Source organism: Balaenoptera physalus, assembly GCF_965194825.1.
Source record: "Balaenoptera physalus genome assembly, chromosome: 4".
Taxonomy (NCBI): domain Eukaryota; kingdom Metazoa; phylum Chordata; class Mammalia; order Artiodactyla; family Balaenopteridae; genus Balaenoptera; species Balaenoptera physalus.
In genome coordinates, this window is record NC_138891.1 from 38414756 (window position 1) to 38435441 (window position 20686).

The 20686-nt window shown below is 38.7% G+C and overlaps 1 protein-coding gene and 1 long non-coding RNA gene across 2 annotated transcripts in view; one reads left to right on the top strand and one right to left on the bottom strand.

Moving 5' to 3' along the window:
* LEKR1 (leucine, glutamate and lysine rich 1) overlaps positions 1 to 20686 on the top strand; it is a 331218-nt gene that overhangs the window by 267447 nt on the left and 43085 nt on the right. Inside the window, exons 15-16 of the mRNA XM_082459714.1 lie at positions 79 to 10112; positions 13945 to 14009. Of these exons, the coding sequence (XP_082315840.1) occupies positions 79 to 495 (417 nt within the window). The 3' untranslated portion in view covers positions 496 to 10112; positions 13945 to 14009. The remainder of the gene's footprint in view (positions 1 to 78; positions 10113 to 13944; positions 14010 to 20686) is intronic.
* Positions 6475 to 11996, bottom strand: LOC309659747. Its single transcript, XR_014262937.1, has 2 exons — positions 11120 to 11996; positions 6475 to 11075 (listed from the first exon to the last, which is right to left on the bottom strand). It is a non-coding gene; the product is annotated as an uncharacterized lncRNA (long non-coding RNA).

Genomic DNA, 20686 nt, shown 5'->3' on the forward strand with positions numbered 1-20686 from the left:
ATTTACATTGCCAGTAACTATCCGTATGTACACTGTTTAAAGCTAGGGCTGCTTTTTCTTTCCTTTTTCTCATTGCAGAACACTTTTCTTCAGGAAACAGTGCGTAGAGAGTGTGAAGAACGCTTTGAACTGACGGAGGCTTTGAGTCAAGCCAGAGAACAGCTCCTGGAGCTCGGGAAGCGCGGCGGACGGTTACCCCTGTCACCATGCTCCCTCAGCCAGGGCAGCCTAACCTCCTCTGTTGCAGCTAGCAGCAGTCAGGGAGAGAGGCGGCTCGCAAGACTGAACTCCAAAAAGAGAATCAAAATGCCCGGCCTGCACGGAGTGTCGAAACCCACCGCTTCCCCAGCCTCAACTCAGCCCAGCGGGGTCAGCAGCTCAGGTTTGCCCACATTCCCCCAGCCACACCCTCCCCGGGGGGGTCGACCATCTTCAGTCAGTGAGACCCGGCAGAGACTGGCTGTCATTCTGCAGAGGAGACTGAGTCAGCAGTGATGGAGCCAAAGTCAGGAGCAGCTCCACACAGCATGCCTGTCTTTCCCAGAGTCCAGAAACTCACTGTACGAGGATGAAAAAGATCAAATTATTACCACAGCTTAAGAATGCATACTTATAGATATTTTTAACAAGACAGTTGGAAAAGCTAACCAATTGTGAAACCACATTTTCCTAGAGGCCTTTGAAACTGCAACAGATAATGAAGTTGTTGGTATTCCAGAGGGCCAATTTCTATATTTATGTATTGTGTGTTTCGATGTGCTCTATGAATATGCCCTTTTAGAGATCATAGGTAAAATTTTTCACCCATAGCATCTTTTCTACTTTTTTTGCACCATTACAAGCAGATCTACTTCCATAAAATAATAATAATAATAATAGATTTTATTGGTTTTGTTGGTGTTTGTTCATTTGTTTGTTGAACTGAATAGGTTAAATAGATGTAATTAGTATTCCAAATAGAAAATGAAAGGACTTAATCCTTAATTTGATAATTTTCAAAATGCTTATTCAAATATTCACAAAGTTCATCATAATCAAAAGTTCCTCTTTTTCACCTCACAATCTAATTGGTTAATCTAATTTCTTTTTAAGTGTGGTCAGAAGTAATGATAGGTAATCTTCAGGAAGGCAGTCTGGGGACCCTCTAGAAAAAGGGACAGAAACTCCAATTCAAGAAAAAGGTGGTTTATTTCTCAAACTATAGAGATTATTTTTGATAACAAGGAGGCTGGCCATGAAAATATTACTTGGTAGAGATTTTCTGCATTGAATGCTTTTTGGTATTCCAGGTCAGATTTTGGTTTTAACTAGTATTCTGCAGCCATTGTGTAGAGAACTAAATCAAGACAGTTTAGTAGATGCACGTAGTGCTAATTTGGGATTCAAATTGTATTACCCCTGAAAATGGGCATCTTGTTAACATGTTTTCTATTTTCAGAGTGAAAAATTAAAACCAGAAACCAGACCAGCTCTTTTACGTAATCTTAAAGCTTCAGGCTCCTCCCGTTTCTTAAAACACAACTCTTTACCTTACTCTAGTATTTATTTATCATTTTATCCATCTAATAATAGTGTATTTTTCTTCCATGACTGATTTTACTCAAATCCTTCATCTGACTGCATCATAGATATCCAGGCTTCTTACTCCCAGATTAGAATGATACTAACACATGTGAAATATGGCACATAAAACTCTCTGCTATTTGGCCACCATATAGATGAGAGAATCCAAAGGTACTTGGAATCCCTCCCATGTGCAAAAAAAGTAAAGTTACTAAGCAAAATCAAGTTTATATCCAATCTTTCAAAGGATTGATCTAATCTAGGGCGTTTTAACCTCAAAAAATTCCACATTAGCTCCACGAACTTCCCTGACGAGTTTAAGTGAGCACATCGTGTATAAAGTCTTAACAATGCTTGCTTTTGTTTTACAGAGATTGGCGTACTATAATGCATTTGACAAGAGAACATAACATCACCTAATGGTGGTGCTGGAGTGGATCTTAGAGGCCAACCCCAACAATCTCTCTCTTTTTTTTTTTTTTGCCAGTTAGTCGTGTGTTATTGACGCCTGGATGCTCAGGCCTTGATCCCGCACTTCCACGGTGGGTGTGGCTCCTTCCGCAGCTGCCTCTTGGCCTTCAGGTTCCCTTCGGGCTTGTTCAGCCGGCGTCACATGGCACAGATCCAGGGATTTATACTTCTTGCCCTTATATAGTTTCCTAGGTTCTCCTTCCGAGTCTGGTTGATGACGGTGAGAACACGGGCGATGGATTTGCTAACACCTCGGACCTTGGAGAGTTTAGAAGCCGCGCCTCTTGTCACTTTAGCGACGCCCTGCTGAGACAGCGCCACCTTCAGGTCCTCCAGTTGTTTCAGCAGCTCCTTCTTGCCTCCAAGGTCTCGGGGCTTAATCTTGGCCATGGCTGTACAAGCGGCCTCAGCCGGCTTCTTAGAGGGAAAGAGCAACAGTCTCTTTACAAATAAAGAACAGATGCTCAAAGAAGTCTAACTTGCCTAAGGTGGGACAGCTAGTTAGTGACTGAGCTAGAACCACTATTACCTGAACCCAACCTTTCCACCTCACTTTTCCACTTACCAGAGAGTCCCAAACCTCCATCGTGACTTTTGTCAGAAGCACCTACACTGTGGTTACCTAATATTTTCTTTAAATGCACTCAATTTTTAAACTTAAATTTATATAAAAAGGAAGCTTGACCCAAGGAGGAATAACTATAAAGTAATGAGTTTAATATACTTTAAGATAAATATGTATCTATTAAAATACAAAATGTTGTTAATATACCCCCTAAAATTATCTTGTATAATGCCAGCAGTACTCGTGCCACACTCTGGAGACTACTCCACCAGACCTCAGTGTTTTTGATCTGGTGTTTGCATGTTCAGATTACAAATACTCATGACATAAGGTGGATGGCAAAAGCTAGTGGAAACTCTAGTAAAAGCACAGGAGAATATTTTGGGCAACAGTCTGTGTTATCATATTATACATGCTTTTCCACAATCTTGCAATTTCAGTTCTCTCTTCAGGAACCATGGGGATACATTTTTTCTAAATAATGAACATATTTAAATTTGTAAAGAACGTCACCCATAAGCTTTTCTAAAGTGATATAGAGACCATCCATGCAAAACCTGGTTTCTCAGTTTGTTGTTACACTCTTACTTTACAATGAGTAATTTGGTAAATAGTCACTCTGAGAATAGAATCATGATCTGCAGTCAGGCTGTATTATATTCCACACGTATGTCAGAGAGGTAATTCCATGGATAAACATAGAGACAATATTTACATTTATTTCAACCTAGACCATCTGAAGCAGTCTAGGTTGTGTGCTTATATCTTTTGAAGAAAGACACTTAGAAAAGAGAATAGCATTAGAGTATGTAACCTGAGGGTTAAGAACACATTCAAACTTTCCTTGATTTTTGCACTGATTAACTCCTGTCATGAAAGAGTATCAGGAATGTTAAGAAACCAGTGAATATTATGGCAAAATAGGGCTCTCAAATGCATATAATGGATATTAAGTCTAATAGTTTTAATTTCCCTATAGACATACATTTTCCATGACTTCAATGGAAGAATTTATAGGTGTCAAAAGAAAAGAATATCATAGAAAATATTCCTTAGGAGATTATAATACTATTTGTTTCTTTTCTTAAACTGAGATTGGTAGACAAAGATGGGGGAATTTTTCTATAGTTAACATAGATTTCTCAAGCAGTATTTTTTAAAAGTTTATTGAATTAAATGACTATAGTTAGTCAGAACTACTTAAAAGTTATATTTTCTGGCAATAGAATTGACTAGAAGAGAAATTAATATTGAAAATTATGTTAGCTAAGATCTTTTAATGTTCTATTAGTCTAAAAGTTTTTGTAATATTACAGATTAGTTATAGCTAATTTCTTTTTGATTATTCAACAAGTTTTCTCAAGCTTTATCTTTTAAAGTTCTTATGATTATTATAATATTGCACTTATAGATCAACCTAGTATCCTAAAAGGGTTAATTCTCTGTAGCTGAAAATTCCAAACCATCATGTTGACTCTTACTGAGCACAGGAAATCAATTTGGTGTGTGTCCAAAGTTCACAAATCCCATAATAATTATGGATTTTTTTACTTTCATGTTTTAAGAAAATAATGAACGTATACTGTAGCTTGCGCAGGGCACCTTTAATGATCCCAAACCATGATAGACAATAATGGAAGCATTCCTAAGGCAGTGTCTGTGGTATCTTAAGGAAGAAATTCTACTTTTTCTTTTGAAAATATTAACCCTGTGTAATAATAAATTGTAAAGCCAGTGTAATTGTGTTGTATCTTTAGAATGTGAAATATAAATTATATCACCTTTGTATATTCTGAATTAACAGATAAAAAATTTTAACAATAGTTGAATCTGAAACACACTTATCCTATGGCAATATTTACCATGATCCAGAAAATTGAAAGTTTTCTCTCTGCTCTAGCATTTATATAGTATAATGCTTTATATCCATTAAGTGAGTAAAAAATGTACTAAAAATCCCTTACCCTCATATATATATATATATATATATATATATATATATATGAATACTAGGTCACAGAGGTTAAGTAATTTGCCCAAAATAAACACTAGATAAGACTAATGAATAATTTTAAACTTCTGAGCATCTTGACCCATAGATTAATACTTAGGCTATATTATATATTCACTCATTTCTTCAACAGATATGGAGAATTGAAAAAGCACTGTAAAAGTTACAACGATAATTAAGATGTACTACAGATGCCCAAGAATTGTATAATAGAGGGCAGTGAGGAAGTGTATGCAGAGATTATAATATAGGGCAGCAGGTGTTGGGAAGAGAATCAAAAACAAGGTGTTATATGAGTTCAACTTTTTGATGGAAGAATCAGGGACCACTTTAAGCAAGAATTGGAATTTACAATAGGTCTTGAAGAATGGAGGAGGGTTTTATAGAAGAAGGTATGCCAGGTAGAGGACATGTATAAACAGAGTCATCGATATGTAGAAAATACTTGGTGAAGGGAAGTAGTGGGAACCTGAAAAAGGTAGGTTGACCCCAGAGCTTGGAGGTGTTGAATAAGAGCCCATAGCAGGATTTTGACTTAGAAGTGGCATGCACTTTGTTGAAATTTGGGAACATAGCTCTGGCAGGGGTATTGGAATAATTATAGAGTGAAAAGGCTGGAGGTGGAACACCAATCAGTAGATTTGTAAAGTAGTCCAAACAAGAGTTAATGAAGTTCTGAATAAAGATGCTGATAATGGGAATAAACAGGAAGCAGCTGACTCAAATTCTATTCAGAGAAGGGAAAGAATTTGTTCCCTGTTAAATGCACTTTGAAACCATTACCAGCCATTGCCACTTAGCAGGGGTGCAGTGTATGAAATTGGTTCCAATTAAAGGATCACCCTTTATTTAAGAATATTACAGCTTCTTTGAAAATGTGAAATAATAGGAAGTACTTTTTCATTTGGGCAACAGATAACTAACCCACAGATTCAGTATTCATAAGAATTCTCCTTAAAGCAAACTACAAATCTGAATAGTGTTCTAAGAATTATGAGAGAAGAATGTAGAAATTGACATTAAAAGTAGCTATCATCTTGGCTCAAAGAATGCAAAGCACAACTCAGTGGTGAGCTTTGGGAGTGTTACAATGCAATAAACTTCTTTCCGATTTTTGCTAACCATTTATGAGGGAAAATACAGAAGATAGCAGCCAAAATAAAAATAAGGATTATCTTAAAGTCCTTAAATTTTATAGTTCTGAAGGGACCTGACACATCATCTGGTCCAGACCTGTAATTTTACAGAAGGAGATAATAGGTCCCTTAAATGTTGAATAATTTTCCATTCTTATAGTTGCTTAACAGCTGACTTGACAAGAGAGCCTGGGCCTACAACTCTTGGCCACACATCTCATTTCTACACTGGAAGAACAGTATCAGTGCTCTAAATTTTTGCTACTCAAAGTGCTTCAGCAGGATCAGTGTCTCCTGGGAGCTTGTTAGAAATGCAGAATATCAGGCCTCACACCCAAACCTGCTGCATGAAATCAGATTTTAATGAGACCCTCAGGTGGTTCGTATACATGTTAAAATATGAGAATCACTGCTCACAGTGGTGCCATTGCCCCTGGCATATTCCACCTCTAAGAGCTGTGCGTTAGTGTTAGATGGAAAGTGCCTCGCCATACTCGGTTCCCTATGCCTAATCTGAGACCACCGCCACCCACATCGTGTGGACCCATTCAACATCTCAGCTTCCAGTGCACTCAATTCTACTTCTTTGCCTATTGACTGTGAATGTGTAACTCTCCGGGAAAACTAGTGAATTAAAGGAAATCAATATTCAGCCAATATTCACAAATAGCTTATATCATCACCCACATTTCTGAGCCTGAAAAGAACTAGAGATTTGTTATTTAAAAAAAAAAAATCCAATAGAAATACTTTCATTTTGATCATTGGCAAGTCATTGAATAACCTTACATTTTAATCTCATAATGATATATATTTGGATATCTGATTCCCAAAAGAAAATTTGACAATGCTGGCTGTCTTTTGAGGCTTGTGAAACATAGAATACTTTTAGATAAGTTGTTAGAATTATGAAGGAAATATTAGAGTATCATTATTCTCCCTGAAAGTAGTTCCCAATCACTTAAATATAAAACAGTAACTTGCAGTATTACACCTAGATCAGTTTATTTTAAAGGTAGAACTGAATGAGAATTTGATTCAGACTCTCAATGTCAAAATCTGTATTTAACACAGTAAGGCACTATGCTCACTTGTCTGTGAGCATTAAGTCAGCTCATCTCATTATACCACAGGGTGGCCATATTCTCTAATCTTTTTGAATTCAGAAAATAGTGAAAGGGATTGAATTCATTTGCCATTAAAAAGTTTTGAATACTTTTTATTAACATACTGCTGTTATTTAACTTGTATGGTTATTTGTTATTACTATTAATTCTCATAAATAATAATAATTCAAACCCAAGAATTAGACAGACATATAATTTAGAATATTGAAGCACTTTTAAGTAGAGGCTTTCATATGACTTAGCATTGGAAATATATTTGTTTTCTGAAAAATACGAACATCTGGCTTTGCATTGGGCACCATGGAAAGATACATCCACCTTTCTCCCAAGTGAGCTTGATGTGGTCTAACACATTAATCTAAAGAGACACCTTCTGCCTTCTGCCTTCTTAAAGTGAGTGGGTTCTACAGTTGTAATTTCCTATCTGGAACCTTAAATTTCTAGGGAATAAAAGTTACTGTCAAGATTCAAGTGACTACTTCTTTCGTTTAAAGCGGAATTTCTTAAAACCCAGGGCAGCCAGGTTTCCATTTTCTATTACTAGACTTTTTAAATGGTTGAGGTTTAAGCTAGGATCTCATGGGATCTCAAAGTTAGAATCTTTTTATTCTTCCAAGGGGCACATGGTACTCAGTATAGAACTGAGGTTAGTGAGAAGAGGTGAAGTTAGGGAGAAAAGAATCCACTACCTTATTTAATAGCAGTGATTAGGTAAGGACTTAATACACATGTTCCCTCCAGAATTGTTTGTCAATATTTTTGCCAATGTACCCTGAAAAAAAATTTTTTTTAAATATGTACCTCTTGCACATTTTTAGGTTGACATCTAAAACATTTCATCATAAATTTAAATAGTTGCAAAGGATATTGTAATGATAACCAGTATATTATAAATATGGACATTTAAAACAAACTGTTACTTTAATATATTTTTATAATTGTAAACCTTTTATTGCTCTCCTATCATATTAAATTACTACAAAAGCATGTACATAACTTTACAAAGTTCTTCTGGATTGATCTGTTACTACAGTTATTAATATACTACTATTAAAAATATCATAAATATATTATAAATTTTGACAAATAAGTATAAAAGTTGTTTTGCTGACAATGCATTTCTTGATACCATGAATCAATATCTAATGTTTCTCTTTACATTTAATGAAAAAGAAGTTAGATGTAGTCAAAACTAATTGATCTGTACATAGGATCTTATTTACTTTTTATTAGTAGGATGTAGAAAATATTAAACATTTTATGATGAAATAAGATGAGGATTTTACTGTATTATAATAAACATTTGAAACAGTATCTGGTAAAAAATTGTTTTAACTACTTCATAGAATAAGTGCCAAGTGGAAAGATGTCATAGAAAGTTTATCTAGTATATCTACAAAATTTTGATAAGTCTAAGAAAACGTTCTAATTACATTTAAAATAATTAGTGACACTAACCTATACTGCTTTGCTATTTAAAGTTTCTTTTCTTTCCAGATAAGGAAGTGTCCTGGGGATAAATATCAAGAAGACCTGAGAGGCTTCCCTGGTGGTGCAGTGGTTAAGAATCTGCCTGCCAATGCAGGGAACATGGGTTTGAGCCCTGGCCCGGGAAGATCCCACATGCCGCGGAGCAACTAAGCCCGTGCGCCACAACTACTGAGCCTGCGCTCTAGAGCCCTCGAGCCACAACTACTAAGCCCACATGCCTAAAGACCGTGCTCCACAGCAAGAGAAGCCACCACAATGAGAAGCACACGCACTGCAACGAAGAGTAGCCCCCACTTGCCTCAACTAGAGAAAGCCCGCGCATAGCAACAAAGACCCAACACAGCCAAAAATAAATAAATTATTTATTTATTTTTTTAAAAAGAAGACCTGAAAAGAGCTGCTTATATTTAAATGCATTGCAGGAAGGGGAATTTTTAACAGTCAGCCTTTCTTACTAGTGTTATTTTCGCCTTGCTTTCATGAGACTGTCCTCCAAATGCATACTTTGACAAAGCCAAGGCCTAAAAAAAAGAGACCCATCAGTCCAAAATTGTCTAATTCCCATGGCTACAATCTACTTGTAAGTGAACTCAGAAAATCCTAGCATGGACTAAAATATCGTTTCTAGCACGACAGTTTATTTCAACAGGAATATTTATAAGTTAGGGAAATCCAGGAAGCTCTATGAACTTAAGATCATCAACCCCTTCAAGTACCCCTGGGGTACACATACTCCATGTTAAAGGCCACTGTTCTAACTTAGCAAGTCAAGTCAACCAGAATCTTATTTGCATTGAAGGATTAGACCTTCTGGGCATAACTTAGTAGGGCACCTCAGGTCAGAGGTTTGGACTTCCAGACCTCAGATCCAAGACAGGGGCTGGGCTCCCCTCCCTGGGCCTGCCTCCACCCAAAAGTTCCCACTGTCAAGGAGAGGACCTGAGAGCCACCTCCTGCCTCTTCTGGTCATGAGCCCAGATCACAGAAGAGGAAATTTCTGAGTGCAGCATCATTGGGGCCCTTGTGGTTCTCTGTGACCATGTCCCCGTGGAACTCTTAATATACTGTTAACCGGAGAGACCCCAGAACCGACCTAGCCCATCCACTTTATGCAGTGTAAGGCAGACCTGCAATCACCAAGAAGAAAAAGTTCTCCTTCAATATCCAGCTGGCAGCAGTAGGAGAAGCAGTGAAGAGAAATGTGAGACGCAAAGATCAAGTTTGGGGTCAGGGAGGGCTTAAATTCTTTGTAACTACATGGTTGGAACTCTGAGCCAATAATTGTTAATGTTATCAAATTCTTGATATCTACATTACATTAACTTGGGGAAAAGAGATTATACTTGTTTTTACCATTTGTGCCCTGGACACAGTTTATTGGTAGGGAAAGATGGCCCTATTTAATGGAAAGAGATATTTTTCCATGTTTTGATTTTATTATTTATGATCAAATATAGTCATACAACCAATATGAGAGTTTATTTTGCTTATGTATTAAAGGCCCTTGAAAATGTTTGTCAAAACATCTGTAATTTGATGTTTTAAACTGGTAATAATGCATTTCAGTAGCATATGTATATAGAATCTATATTGCTATTCCTACTTTAGTTACTGATGTCCCAAATGTTTCTAATACTAACTTAATAGGTGCACTCTTCAATTATCAATGGCCCTCAGATACCCAGAGTCTCTGCAACCATCCCAACCCCTCCAGGATTGGGACAGCTGTTGGAAAGACACCAGAAAGGGTAAGCATCTGTCCGGGTCTGAGGGCATGTGACCTGACTGAGTATATGATCCTGACTGTATTTCAACCAGAACATCTTTATGAACTGTCCATTTATTTATTTTTGTTGTTTACGCCTCTTCTGACCTTCCTTAGTGTAAAAGCAGCTAAACTTTTAATGAAGAAATTGTATATTCATACAGTATTGAAACTCAGTCATTAAAAGTTTAATACAAACCTTACTCTAAATGTAATATCATGAGTTTCAGGACAGCTCTTCTTGTAAAGGTTCTGAACTTTCCTGAAAATATGATAAGAATGTTGTCTCAGCAGTTTTCCTTGGCTGCCTTTGGATTTAGTCCTAGTACTCCTGAGGGAATAATTTACCTCAGATCTTCTAACTTATCTAAATGTGTGTAAAAATGAGGCTATTATACTCCTTTAGTTAACGCAGGTTAGGATCAGGGCCTCGTTGCAGGTTAGATTGAGGGGTTTTCGTTCATTACCAAAAGGGCATGAATAAAAAAGCATGGCGTCCTCCTTGCCTGGTGAAAGGGGAGGTCTTCACAGGCATCAGGCTTATGCCCACACTTTGTGTCCCTGGTTTAAAAGCAGAAAGTAGATTTCCAGTGTAAAATGGCATGGCATCTAACAGGCCTTGACGCAACCCCTTCCAATACCCCATTAAAAGCCCTGTGATGGAAAAGGAAAGGTCACATATGCACAGCACACAGACAACCAAGTCACAGCAAGAGCCTGGCCCCCCGTTGCTGTGCCACATGGGTGCTGCCCCTCAAGGCACCCAAGCTACTTTGCTGGGAACATTCTGAGATGGCCATTCCTAAAAGAAAAGAGGAATCTTGTGTGAGTGGTGGTGAGGAGGGAGAGATGGGCAGTGATGCACTATACCCTAGGAAGTGGGATTCTCTCAAACAGCAGTGGATCAGCATAAGAGAGGCTGAGCAACCCGGGTAGAGAAATACACCTGATGGTACTTGTAGGAGTCGTAGTAGCAGCAGTAACAACAACAGTTTAGTACTAGTAGTAGTAGTAGTAGCAGTAGCAGTAGCAATAATAAAGAAAATGATAATAGCAGATATTTATTGTTTATCATGGGCAATGTACAATACTAAGGGCTTTAAAAGTATTTCATTTAATGCTCCCAGAAACCCTATGAGGTTGACATATTTATTAGCTTCCTTTTACAGATGATAATACTGAGGCATAGAGAGGTTAAGCAACTCACCCAAGTCACACAGCTAGGAAGTGACAAAGCCTGGACTGGCAAATATGTACTGTAAGCTGAAAACTGGACCAGGGACCAGGTACATCACCTTCCCCCCCGCTCCCAAGTTTTGTCTCTGAGAAGGGATGCTACCCTCATACCAGAGCAAACTTGAGAGATGTCTCTGTAACCTATCTGTTGAAATAAAGATCTAGCTTCATTTGAGAGTGGGCAATCAAGAAGGAAGGCAGAAAAGAAGGAAGGAAGGAAGGAAGGAAAGAAGGAAGGAAGGAAGGAAGGAACAGCTTAGAAGCTATGAAAAAAGCATTACAGAACAAAGGGAAGAAAGTAGCGTATAGGAAATAACAAAACAGACCTAAGAAAAGATCTACTGCACAATCTTATGAGGCCCCTCTAGGAAGTGATTTAGCATCCTGTAGAAGCAAAATATTATAGGCCTCACATTCCTTTTTTTAAAATATGTCATTTTTCTATATTAAGTCTTTAGGTCCTGTGCTTCCTGATTTATTTCTAGAATATGGTGTCCTAGCTATAGCCTTAAAAAAGCAGTTTCTTCTAAATACAGACAAAGGAGAAAAGAGTATTAAGACTGGTACAGAAGGAGAGAGAAATAACAAATTATACAACTGTTCACAAGATAAAACTCTCCAGATAAAGACAAAGGTCAAGGGCTTCCCTGGTGGTGGTTCAGTGGTTGAGAATCTGCCTGCTAATGCAGGGGACACGGGTTCGAGCCCTGGTCTGGGAGGATCCCACATGCCGCAGAGCAACTAGGCCCATGAGCCACAACTACTGAGCCTGCGTGTCTGGAGCCTGTGCTCCGCAACAAGAGAGGCCACGATAGTGAGATGCCCGCGCACCACGATGAAGAGTGGCCCCCGCTTGCCGCAACTAGAGGAAGCCCTCGCACAGAAACGAAGACCCAACACAGCCAAAAAATAAATAAATTAAAAAAAATTAAAAAAATAAATTAAAAAAAAAAAAAAAGACAAAGGTCAAAATTTATAAGAATAAAAACATGTTCTAAATTTAGTAATCATAAAAGTGCTCCTAAAAATTGTCTATAAAAGTCCATTTTTGAGACATAGATCTTCAAAAGTTAAAGTTTCTTTTAACTTTAAATAAAGTTAATATAAAACAGAAGGCCTTGATGCAGCCCCTTCCAATATCCCATTAAAAGCCCTGTTATGGGAAACATTGATCTCTGATAAGCTGAATGGTCTCTGATATGCTGAACTACTACTGTACTTGAGATACTTGAAATTAAAACCTTTTGTTCTCAAAAGTTACTTATGCTCTTTTTTCATTGTTAACAGTATGAAATTATAGAGTGAATGAACATTTTAGAGTGTGTATGGACTCCCATTGTTTTGTTTTGGAGCAAAGTGTCTTAAGACTCTGTCTTTGCTCTTCTTCCTTTGATGTATTTCTACCATCTTATTATGTGCTTTCCATTCTCTCTCTCTCTTTTTTTCCTACTTGCCATCTTCTGAATAGATTTTCTTTTTTCGTTTCTTTTTCTTATTCCCACCATCACACCCTACTTCTATTCCTTTGGAAGTAATTCTCTCTACAACTATTTTTAGGAGTTACCCAGACATTTTTTTTTAATATTTTATTTTATTTTATTTATTTTATTTTTTACTTTTTGGCTGCGTCGGGTCTTCATTGTGTCATGCAGGCTTCTCTCTACTTGTGGCGTGCGGGTTTTCTCTCTCTAGTTGTGGTGCGCGGGCTCCAGAGCTCTCAGGTTCTGCAGTTTGCAGCACGCGGGCTGTCTTGCTGAGGCGTGCGAGCTCAGTAGTTGTGGTGCACAGTCTTAGTTCCCCCGTGGCATGTGGGATCTTAGTTCCTCGACCAGGGATCAAACCCGCGTCCCCTGCATTGGAAGGCAGATTCTTTACCACTGGACCACCAGGGAAGTCCCAGGAGTTACCCAGACATTTTAACATGCTTACTTAATCTCTTGATGCTTCACCCAAACAATACAGGTACCTTAGAATATTATAACTACAACTTTCACAGTGTTCCAATTTATATTATATTTTGACCATATTTGAATTCTATCTTGTTTGTTTAACCTCACAAATTAGACATGACTATTATTGTTATATGTAGTCAATGTTCATCAATTTCTTTGCTCACCATTTCTTCTTGCATCTCAGACTTTCCTTCATTTGGCCTCATAATCTTTCTGCATAAAGCAGTTTTCCATTTCTAAAAGCTTTATTCAATTTTTCTCCAATCTGCTAGATTTGTTTTTAAAAATTCTCTTATTCCTTGTTCACAAACTTTTCATTTCTTTAAACATACCAACCATGCTTATTTTATATTGTGTCTGATCATCTTTACAGATCTGATTTTTCTCCCTGTTTCTGCTGGTTCTCACTCATGGTGCTTTATTTTCTTGTGTGGGGTTGGGGGGGAATGGCAGAATATGCCTATGTGTGTTTTTATGTGAGCTTAAGTTCCTTGGAACTTTATCTATAGGAATTCTTTGAGACCTGGGTAGAGATTGCATTCTTCCATAAAAGATTTGCATTTGCTCTTGATTATACAAACATTCTTGGAGCACTTATATTAAAATTCTCTTCTTTCAATTTTTCAGATGCAGATGAAATAAATTCATACAAAAAGTCACGTGAGGGCCAGGCTGCAGGTACAGATTCTCAGGTGAGAATTCATCCCACTCTCCTCCAGCATAAAGATCAAATCAGATGCATGGCTGTCTCCTGCATAGCAGGTTATTTTTTACTCATCCTTTGAACTGAAGGTAAAGCCCTTTGAGATTCCAGCTTTATCTGAGAGTCTCCTATAAAACTTCCAATTTGCATGGGCCCAAGGCTTCATCTCCTCCCCTCCACTATCAAACATTTTCCAAAAAGTTCAAGGATTCCAGGTTTTGGCAGAAATACTGAGAGAGCTGGCTTTGGTTCTCCTCTCCCAAAGTCGCTACTTCTGTCTTGTTTTTGATTTCTGCAGATTCCTTACTTCTGTGCCATCTGTTGATGCCTTTAAAAAGTGTTTTCTTTGTTATTTTGTCTAGCATTCTGGTTGTTTTCACTGGGTAAATCTTTTAGCATATCTAGTTCAGCAAACTAAAGGCAGTAAATATTCTGTGGAGATGGGGGGACATCTCCCCCCCCACCGCAGTATATGTGCTGAATTGAAGACCTCTATAAAGCACTGTGTCAGAAGAATACAGAGGTCTGGGGACCAAAGGATGGAAACAAAAGTGGCCTCATTTACCATTATTCCAATGACCACCTTTCTCTTTTTTTGTAATATAAGCAGTCAAAGCTAGAAATTTCCTCAGTCATCTGCTTCTGGGAGAAGCAAATCCACACAGTGTTTAATGTAGAATATATTTTTCTGTTTGGAAAATACCCAGGATATATTTTATTTATTTTGATTTTTTGGTTATTTTTAGTCCATAGCAAATTAGAACAAACATTGCTCTCTAAAATTAATCCTGAAAAGAAATGCTGATTTTTTAAGTAAAATTATCCATACTTTTTAATTATCCATACTTCATTCATTCATTCAACAAACATTTATTAAGTTCTTTGTGCCAATCATTATGCTGAGGTGATAAATTAAGAAACATCTGTACCAGATAGTTAATTTCTTGCACTAAATACTGTAAAAAATTTTAGAGAGGAAGATGAAAACCTGCTTTTCTGCAGATAACAAGTCAGTGTTTGACCACAAAGCATTGGTTACCTGATTTCAAATCGCTTCTAAACAATTCTCCAACACATTTTGAATGAACCCCAGGAGCTCCAATGACTGTGTCATTAATAAACTGTTGAACTCATAATTATTTACAAAGAAATGGATCAAAAAAGAAATTTCTTTAAGAGGTGAAGAACATAAGTTACATATTTCCTGTTGAATGAATTCTCCACTCATTCATTCAGTATAGATTCATGGCTTCAGGAAAAGAAGAATATAAAAAATACTTTTAATCAAAAAAGCCTAGATTAAGACAAAAATTAGTAACAGCATCCCTCACTTTGGAGGCATTTCCAAACTCTGTTTCACTTACTATCACCATTGGCCAAGGGCGTGCACCGTCTCATTTGCTTTTCCCCCACAGTGCACATGGCAAAGGCCTGGACATGCTACCTGTACGCTGGGCTGGGTGACAGTGTTAGCAGAGCTCTCCTGCTTACCCCAAACAATCTGTGACTGTGCAGCATGCATTTCTCATTCAAAGTAAATTCCAAGTTAGTCTGTACAGAAACACCCTTTGAAGTCATGAAAAGCATGGCAGAGTTGAAAGAAGTGATGATCTAAGTGGTCTTTGTTTGGCATTGGGACACTACATTTGTTATCCAAAGAACAAGAGTATTTTGACCTTTATCTCTTTGTACAGCATTTAGGCAAGAAATGGACTGTGTAAAGATTTTTTATTATACTCTGCTCCTTCCTGAGCTGGATAGTTTTTATGTCATGACATCAGTTTTCCTTACTTACAATTATCCCTTAATCTCTTACGTCAATAACATATTCACACACATTGAGTCTCCTTCTGTGATTAGCATTGACTGAATTCCATACCTAACGCCTAAGTAACTACCTGGGGTATGGTTTAAGAAGACAACTCTGAACTGCCTGCATCTGCTGCTACGTCATGCCTGGGAGAAACAGACTCTCCCTTATTGATCTACGAATAATTTAAAAAGAATGAAAATCAGAGTTTATCAAGTTCATGTTACTATCTTTATGTATTGGCATTTGGAATAGTCTCTAGTCATTGTTTTTCATTATCACTATGGCTTTTAAAGCCTCCAATATAGTCATTTTGGCAAATGAATGAACATCAGCAACTGCATGAGAACAATGGCCTCACTTTGTAGTGTGATGTGGGGAAAATATTTTTTAATTTTCTAACAGGTGCTGGGCTACGAGTCTGACTCATAGAGATAGTAATTATACCTCTTTTCTAAAGTGAAGCAGCAGAGAGAGAACATACTAAAATTAATGAAGAAAGCAAGACTTAGGTTCATTTTTTCTATCTGGAGAATTCATGATCCTGAGAGGTTTTTAAAATGAATCATTGCTTTGTGAAGTATAGCTCAGGAGCAGATATTTGTCTTTGTGTCAAAAACAAGGACTCTTAGCAAATTGAATCTCTTCCTACCTTTAGATAATTCAAGAAAGATAAAATCTTGAGGGCTTTATAGTACTGAGCAGGGATAAAGCCTTCTTACAGACTGGAACAAAATTCTTACCAATTTCAACTGGCAGATAAAAATGTATTTCAGAACTGATTTTCACATAAAGAACTTTATAATATTAGAACACTCCATGCAGCCAGGTTGGTTGGTAATTGTGTAAACATGCTACATTATGTGAAAATGAAAGCTGATTGATTCTTGTGGAGCATGCGTTAGTGATAGCGTGAATCAGAACAAGAAACGTTTTCTCATTCCTTAAGAGGTGAAAGTAAGGTGGGAGGAGGGGTGGGGAGAGGGTTGGTGTGACAGTGAGGTAGTATGACAAAGACCAGCTGAAAACAAGGGCAAAAATTGCAAGGTAGGTGCGCTTTAATTTGAATTGCAAAGGGCAAGTGTATGACCTTGAATATTTGCTCCATGCCTTATTCAGCACCTGTAGCTCACAGATATGGATGTAAAATAGTTCCAAGTCCAACTCAACTCAGTAGAAGATTGTGTTCTCTCTCTCTCTCTCTCTCTCTCTCTCTCTCATTTTTGGAATGTGATATAAAACAATAAAACAGAGATTGACAAAAAAAGACATTGCTAGGAATTAATTTGCAAAGAAAAGTTCTAAAGACTAGCTGCCAGTCACCCTAGCTCCCGGCATTCCTGCATGTCCTTATTAAATCATCCTCCGACTGCTGATGGCAGCTTCCCTCCCAAGCCCCTTTTTAGATGTTGTTTATTCAGCTATTGTAAACTGACCAGGTTGCAACAGAAGAGCACCCACTTGTACACAGGGACATGTCGTGCGTCACTTTGCAGTCAGCACTGTCTTATACTGAAGATTTGTCTGAGGTTTCCTTGGGCACCAAACACAAAACAAGCGAACAAACAAAAGCTACCTGAGATCAGATCTTGCCATTGGCTGTGGAGAAGGGCAAGTTATCACAGACGTCTATCCCCTAAGCAGGCCATCACGTAAAGGGATATGGGAGCAAGAACAGCGTAAGCCTGAACTTACAGTCAGGAAAGTATCTGTGGGTAGAATGTAGATCGCTGAGCTCATTCATTCTTTTCACTGACATCTACAACTACAGGGAGTGTAAACAATAACTAAGAATCCACTGTGTTATGGACTGAATTGTGTTCTCCCCACCCCTAAATTCATATGTTGAAGCACCAATTTCAATTATAACAGGATTTGGAGACAGGGCCTCTAAAGAGGTAAAGATAAATGGGGACATAAGGGTGGGACCCTAATTCAATAGGACTGTATCCTTATAAGAAGAGGAGGAGACACCAGGGATGTGCATGCATGGAGGAAAGACCATGTGAGGACACAGTGAGAAGACTTGCCGTCTGCAAGCCAAGGAGAGGGGCCTCAGAAGAAGCCAAACCTGCCAACGCCTTGTTCTTGGACTTTTAGCCTCCAGAACTGTGAGAAAATAAGTTTCTGTGGTTTAAGCCACCCCGTTGTTATGGCAGCCCGAGTAAACTAAGGATTGGGATGGTTTACAGGCATAGTGCCATCCCAGTGCATCCCATCGCCGCACTGAGTTGCAGCCCAGAAGCATGGAGATAGCCAGAACTCCATGAAAGCCTGATGCACACACCAAATTTGGCTTCTCTGTCAATTCCTGTCTCTCTTGTGCATTATACTAATAGAAAAAGGAATAGAAGGACCATCAGTTAGATTCCATGGGCTGGACACTGGCCTGAGGATGCAAAAGTGACTCACACAGTTGCTTCCCTTAAGGAACTCATCATCCGGAGAAAGCCAAAGGCAAGATGAGTCAGTACTTCGATACAGGTATAGAGAAGGGCTTTGGAAAACAAGAATGACTAATTTCAATTTAGGACATGGAATTCTGGGAAGGACAGGAAAGGCTTCACAAAGAGGGAGCTTAAGGAGAACTGTTTTTGTATCTACTGCTCTCTAACCACTTCAAACTTAGTGGCATAAAACAATCACCATTTTATCACGCTCAGGAAATCTGTGGGTCAGGAGTTTGGATGAGACACAATTTGGACAGCCTGTCTCTGCTCCATAGTGTCTGGAGCCCAGTTGGCTAGCAGTGACTCAAACAACAGGGGGCTGGAAGCATCCACTTCCAAGGTGACTCTTCACTCATGTGCCTGGCACCTGGAACGAAGGACAGGTGCAGCTGGAAGGCCGACCAGAGCACCCTAGATGGCCTCTTCAAAATGGCAGCCTTGGGGTGGTTGAGCTCTTACAGTGCACTTCAGGGCAGCAGCGAATGCGGCAGAAACTGCATGGCTTTTTGTGACAGCCTCAGAAGTCACAGAGCGTCATTGCCACTATGCCCATTGGTTGAAGCAGTCCCACTTCAAGGGAGGGGACACAGACCCCACCTCTCTTAAGAAGGAGCAATCAAATATTAAAACTGCCATATGGACCCTAAAGCATGAATAGGATTTCAGTAAACCTCATGCACTGCAGCTTTATTGCCTAAAATGGTTTTTTTCTGATTCTACATGAATGCACATTGATTATTTAAAAGAAATGAACATTATGGAAAAATAAAAAGAAACTTCCTCATTACTTCACCAGGCAAGCTATATGACTGGACCTGAGCTAGGAATTAGAGCTATAACTTTAAGTAAGACATAGTTCTTACCTCAGAGGGTTTCCTACTAAACCATAAAGAGATAACCTCTGCTAATATGTTGGTGCAGTCCTTCCCAATTTGAATAAAATGGATTGAGTTGATTCCGTACTTACAGGTTGGTGTCCTGGTTTTTTTACACCTGGTACACAAGATAGTGTGAGTTTCCTCATAGTATTAAATATTCCACAAAACTATGATTTTGAATGGGTGTATCACATATCATCATATGAACAGACCATTGTTTATTTCCCTGCTCCTAGACATTTAAGTTGTCTTCAAGTTTTGGCTACTACAAGATAATAATGTAATAAATATGCTTAGTCATCTTTCTGCTTCTCTGAAAATTTTCTTAGGATAAAGTCCTCAATTAGTTGAATTACTAGTTCAGAAAGAAAGAATGTTTTAAAAGCTCTTGATTATGGTTTTGCAATTTGGTTTGCAAAAATATTGTCCCAGTTTGCATTTCCCTAGTGTGTGTTTGAGGAGCATCAAGCAGCAGAACACATGGGAAGCAAGTCTGTTCCCCAGGTACAGGGTGGAAAGATTTGGCCCAGTCTGAACTGAGCAAAAGAATACTTCAAGAAACCAAAAGGCAGGTTAGAAACCATAGTCAGCGAATAACCAGCATGGGCTTGGCAACTAAAGAGATGGATGCTGGGAGATGATTACTACGGAGTCTGGGTAAATGAAAAGACTTCCCTGGCTTCAACTTTGGGGCAACATTCTGAAACCAAGTGTGACTTAAGGGATGTTCAGAAACCCAGGTTCATTGTGCGTGTGAATTAGGGCTCCTTGGGTGTAAGCAACAGAAACCAACCCTGGCTAATCTACACCAAAAAGGGAATTTACTGGAAAAACAGCTAATTTCTCAATGGCTAGGAAACCAGGCTCAGAAACCGGACAAAATGGACAGGAACTGAGGAACTTCATGGGCAGGAAGCAGCACAGAATCAAGAGTCTAAGACACAAGACCCCCTCGCCAGTGTCACCTGGGTACACTGCTGTGAATAAGGAATGAGCTCCAACTGGATTCTGTCTTTTGATGACTTTGCTCCAATTTAGGATTCCAGGGAAGGCAGATCTGACTGACCTCAAAAAATTCGAGTGCCTGACCTTGGGCCAGGGACAGGCAGGCACCTCGACTAACAGCTTCCCGTATGTGGAAGAAGTAATTCCCAGAAGTGACTCAGGGCACAGCCAGCCCAAACCAAAAATTATCTACCATACCACTTTACCTGGCAGGGGAAGTACACTAATACTTAACCAGCGTTAATCTCTGAGCCCAGAGTCGCTTACCCGACTGAGCCCCTGCCTCCCCGCCCTGCCACGCTCCCACCAAAGTAGGGTTCTGTGGAAATGTAAAGAGACCCAGGGACTGTCAGGCTTTGATGAGACATGGATGAGAAATACTCAGTTTGAGCCACAATGTATGAGGCACTGTGCTGGAAGTCAGTATGAACAACCAATTACGATAAATCCCGCTTTAACTTGAACAGAGTTTTAGCCTCTTCCCCTCCCCGCTCCTTTCTCATCTGGAACACGGGGCTTTGAC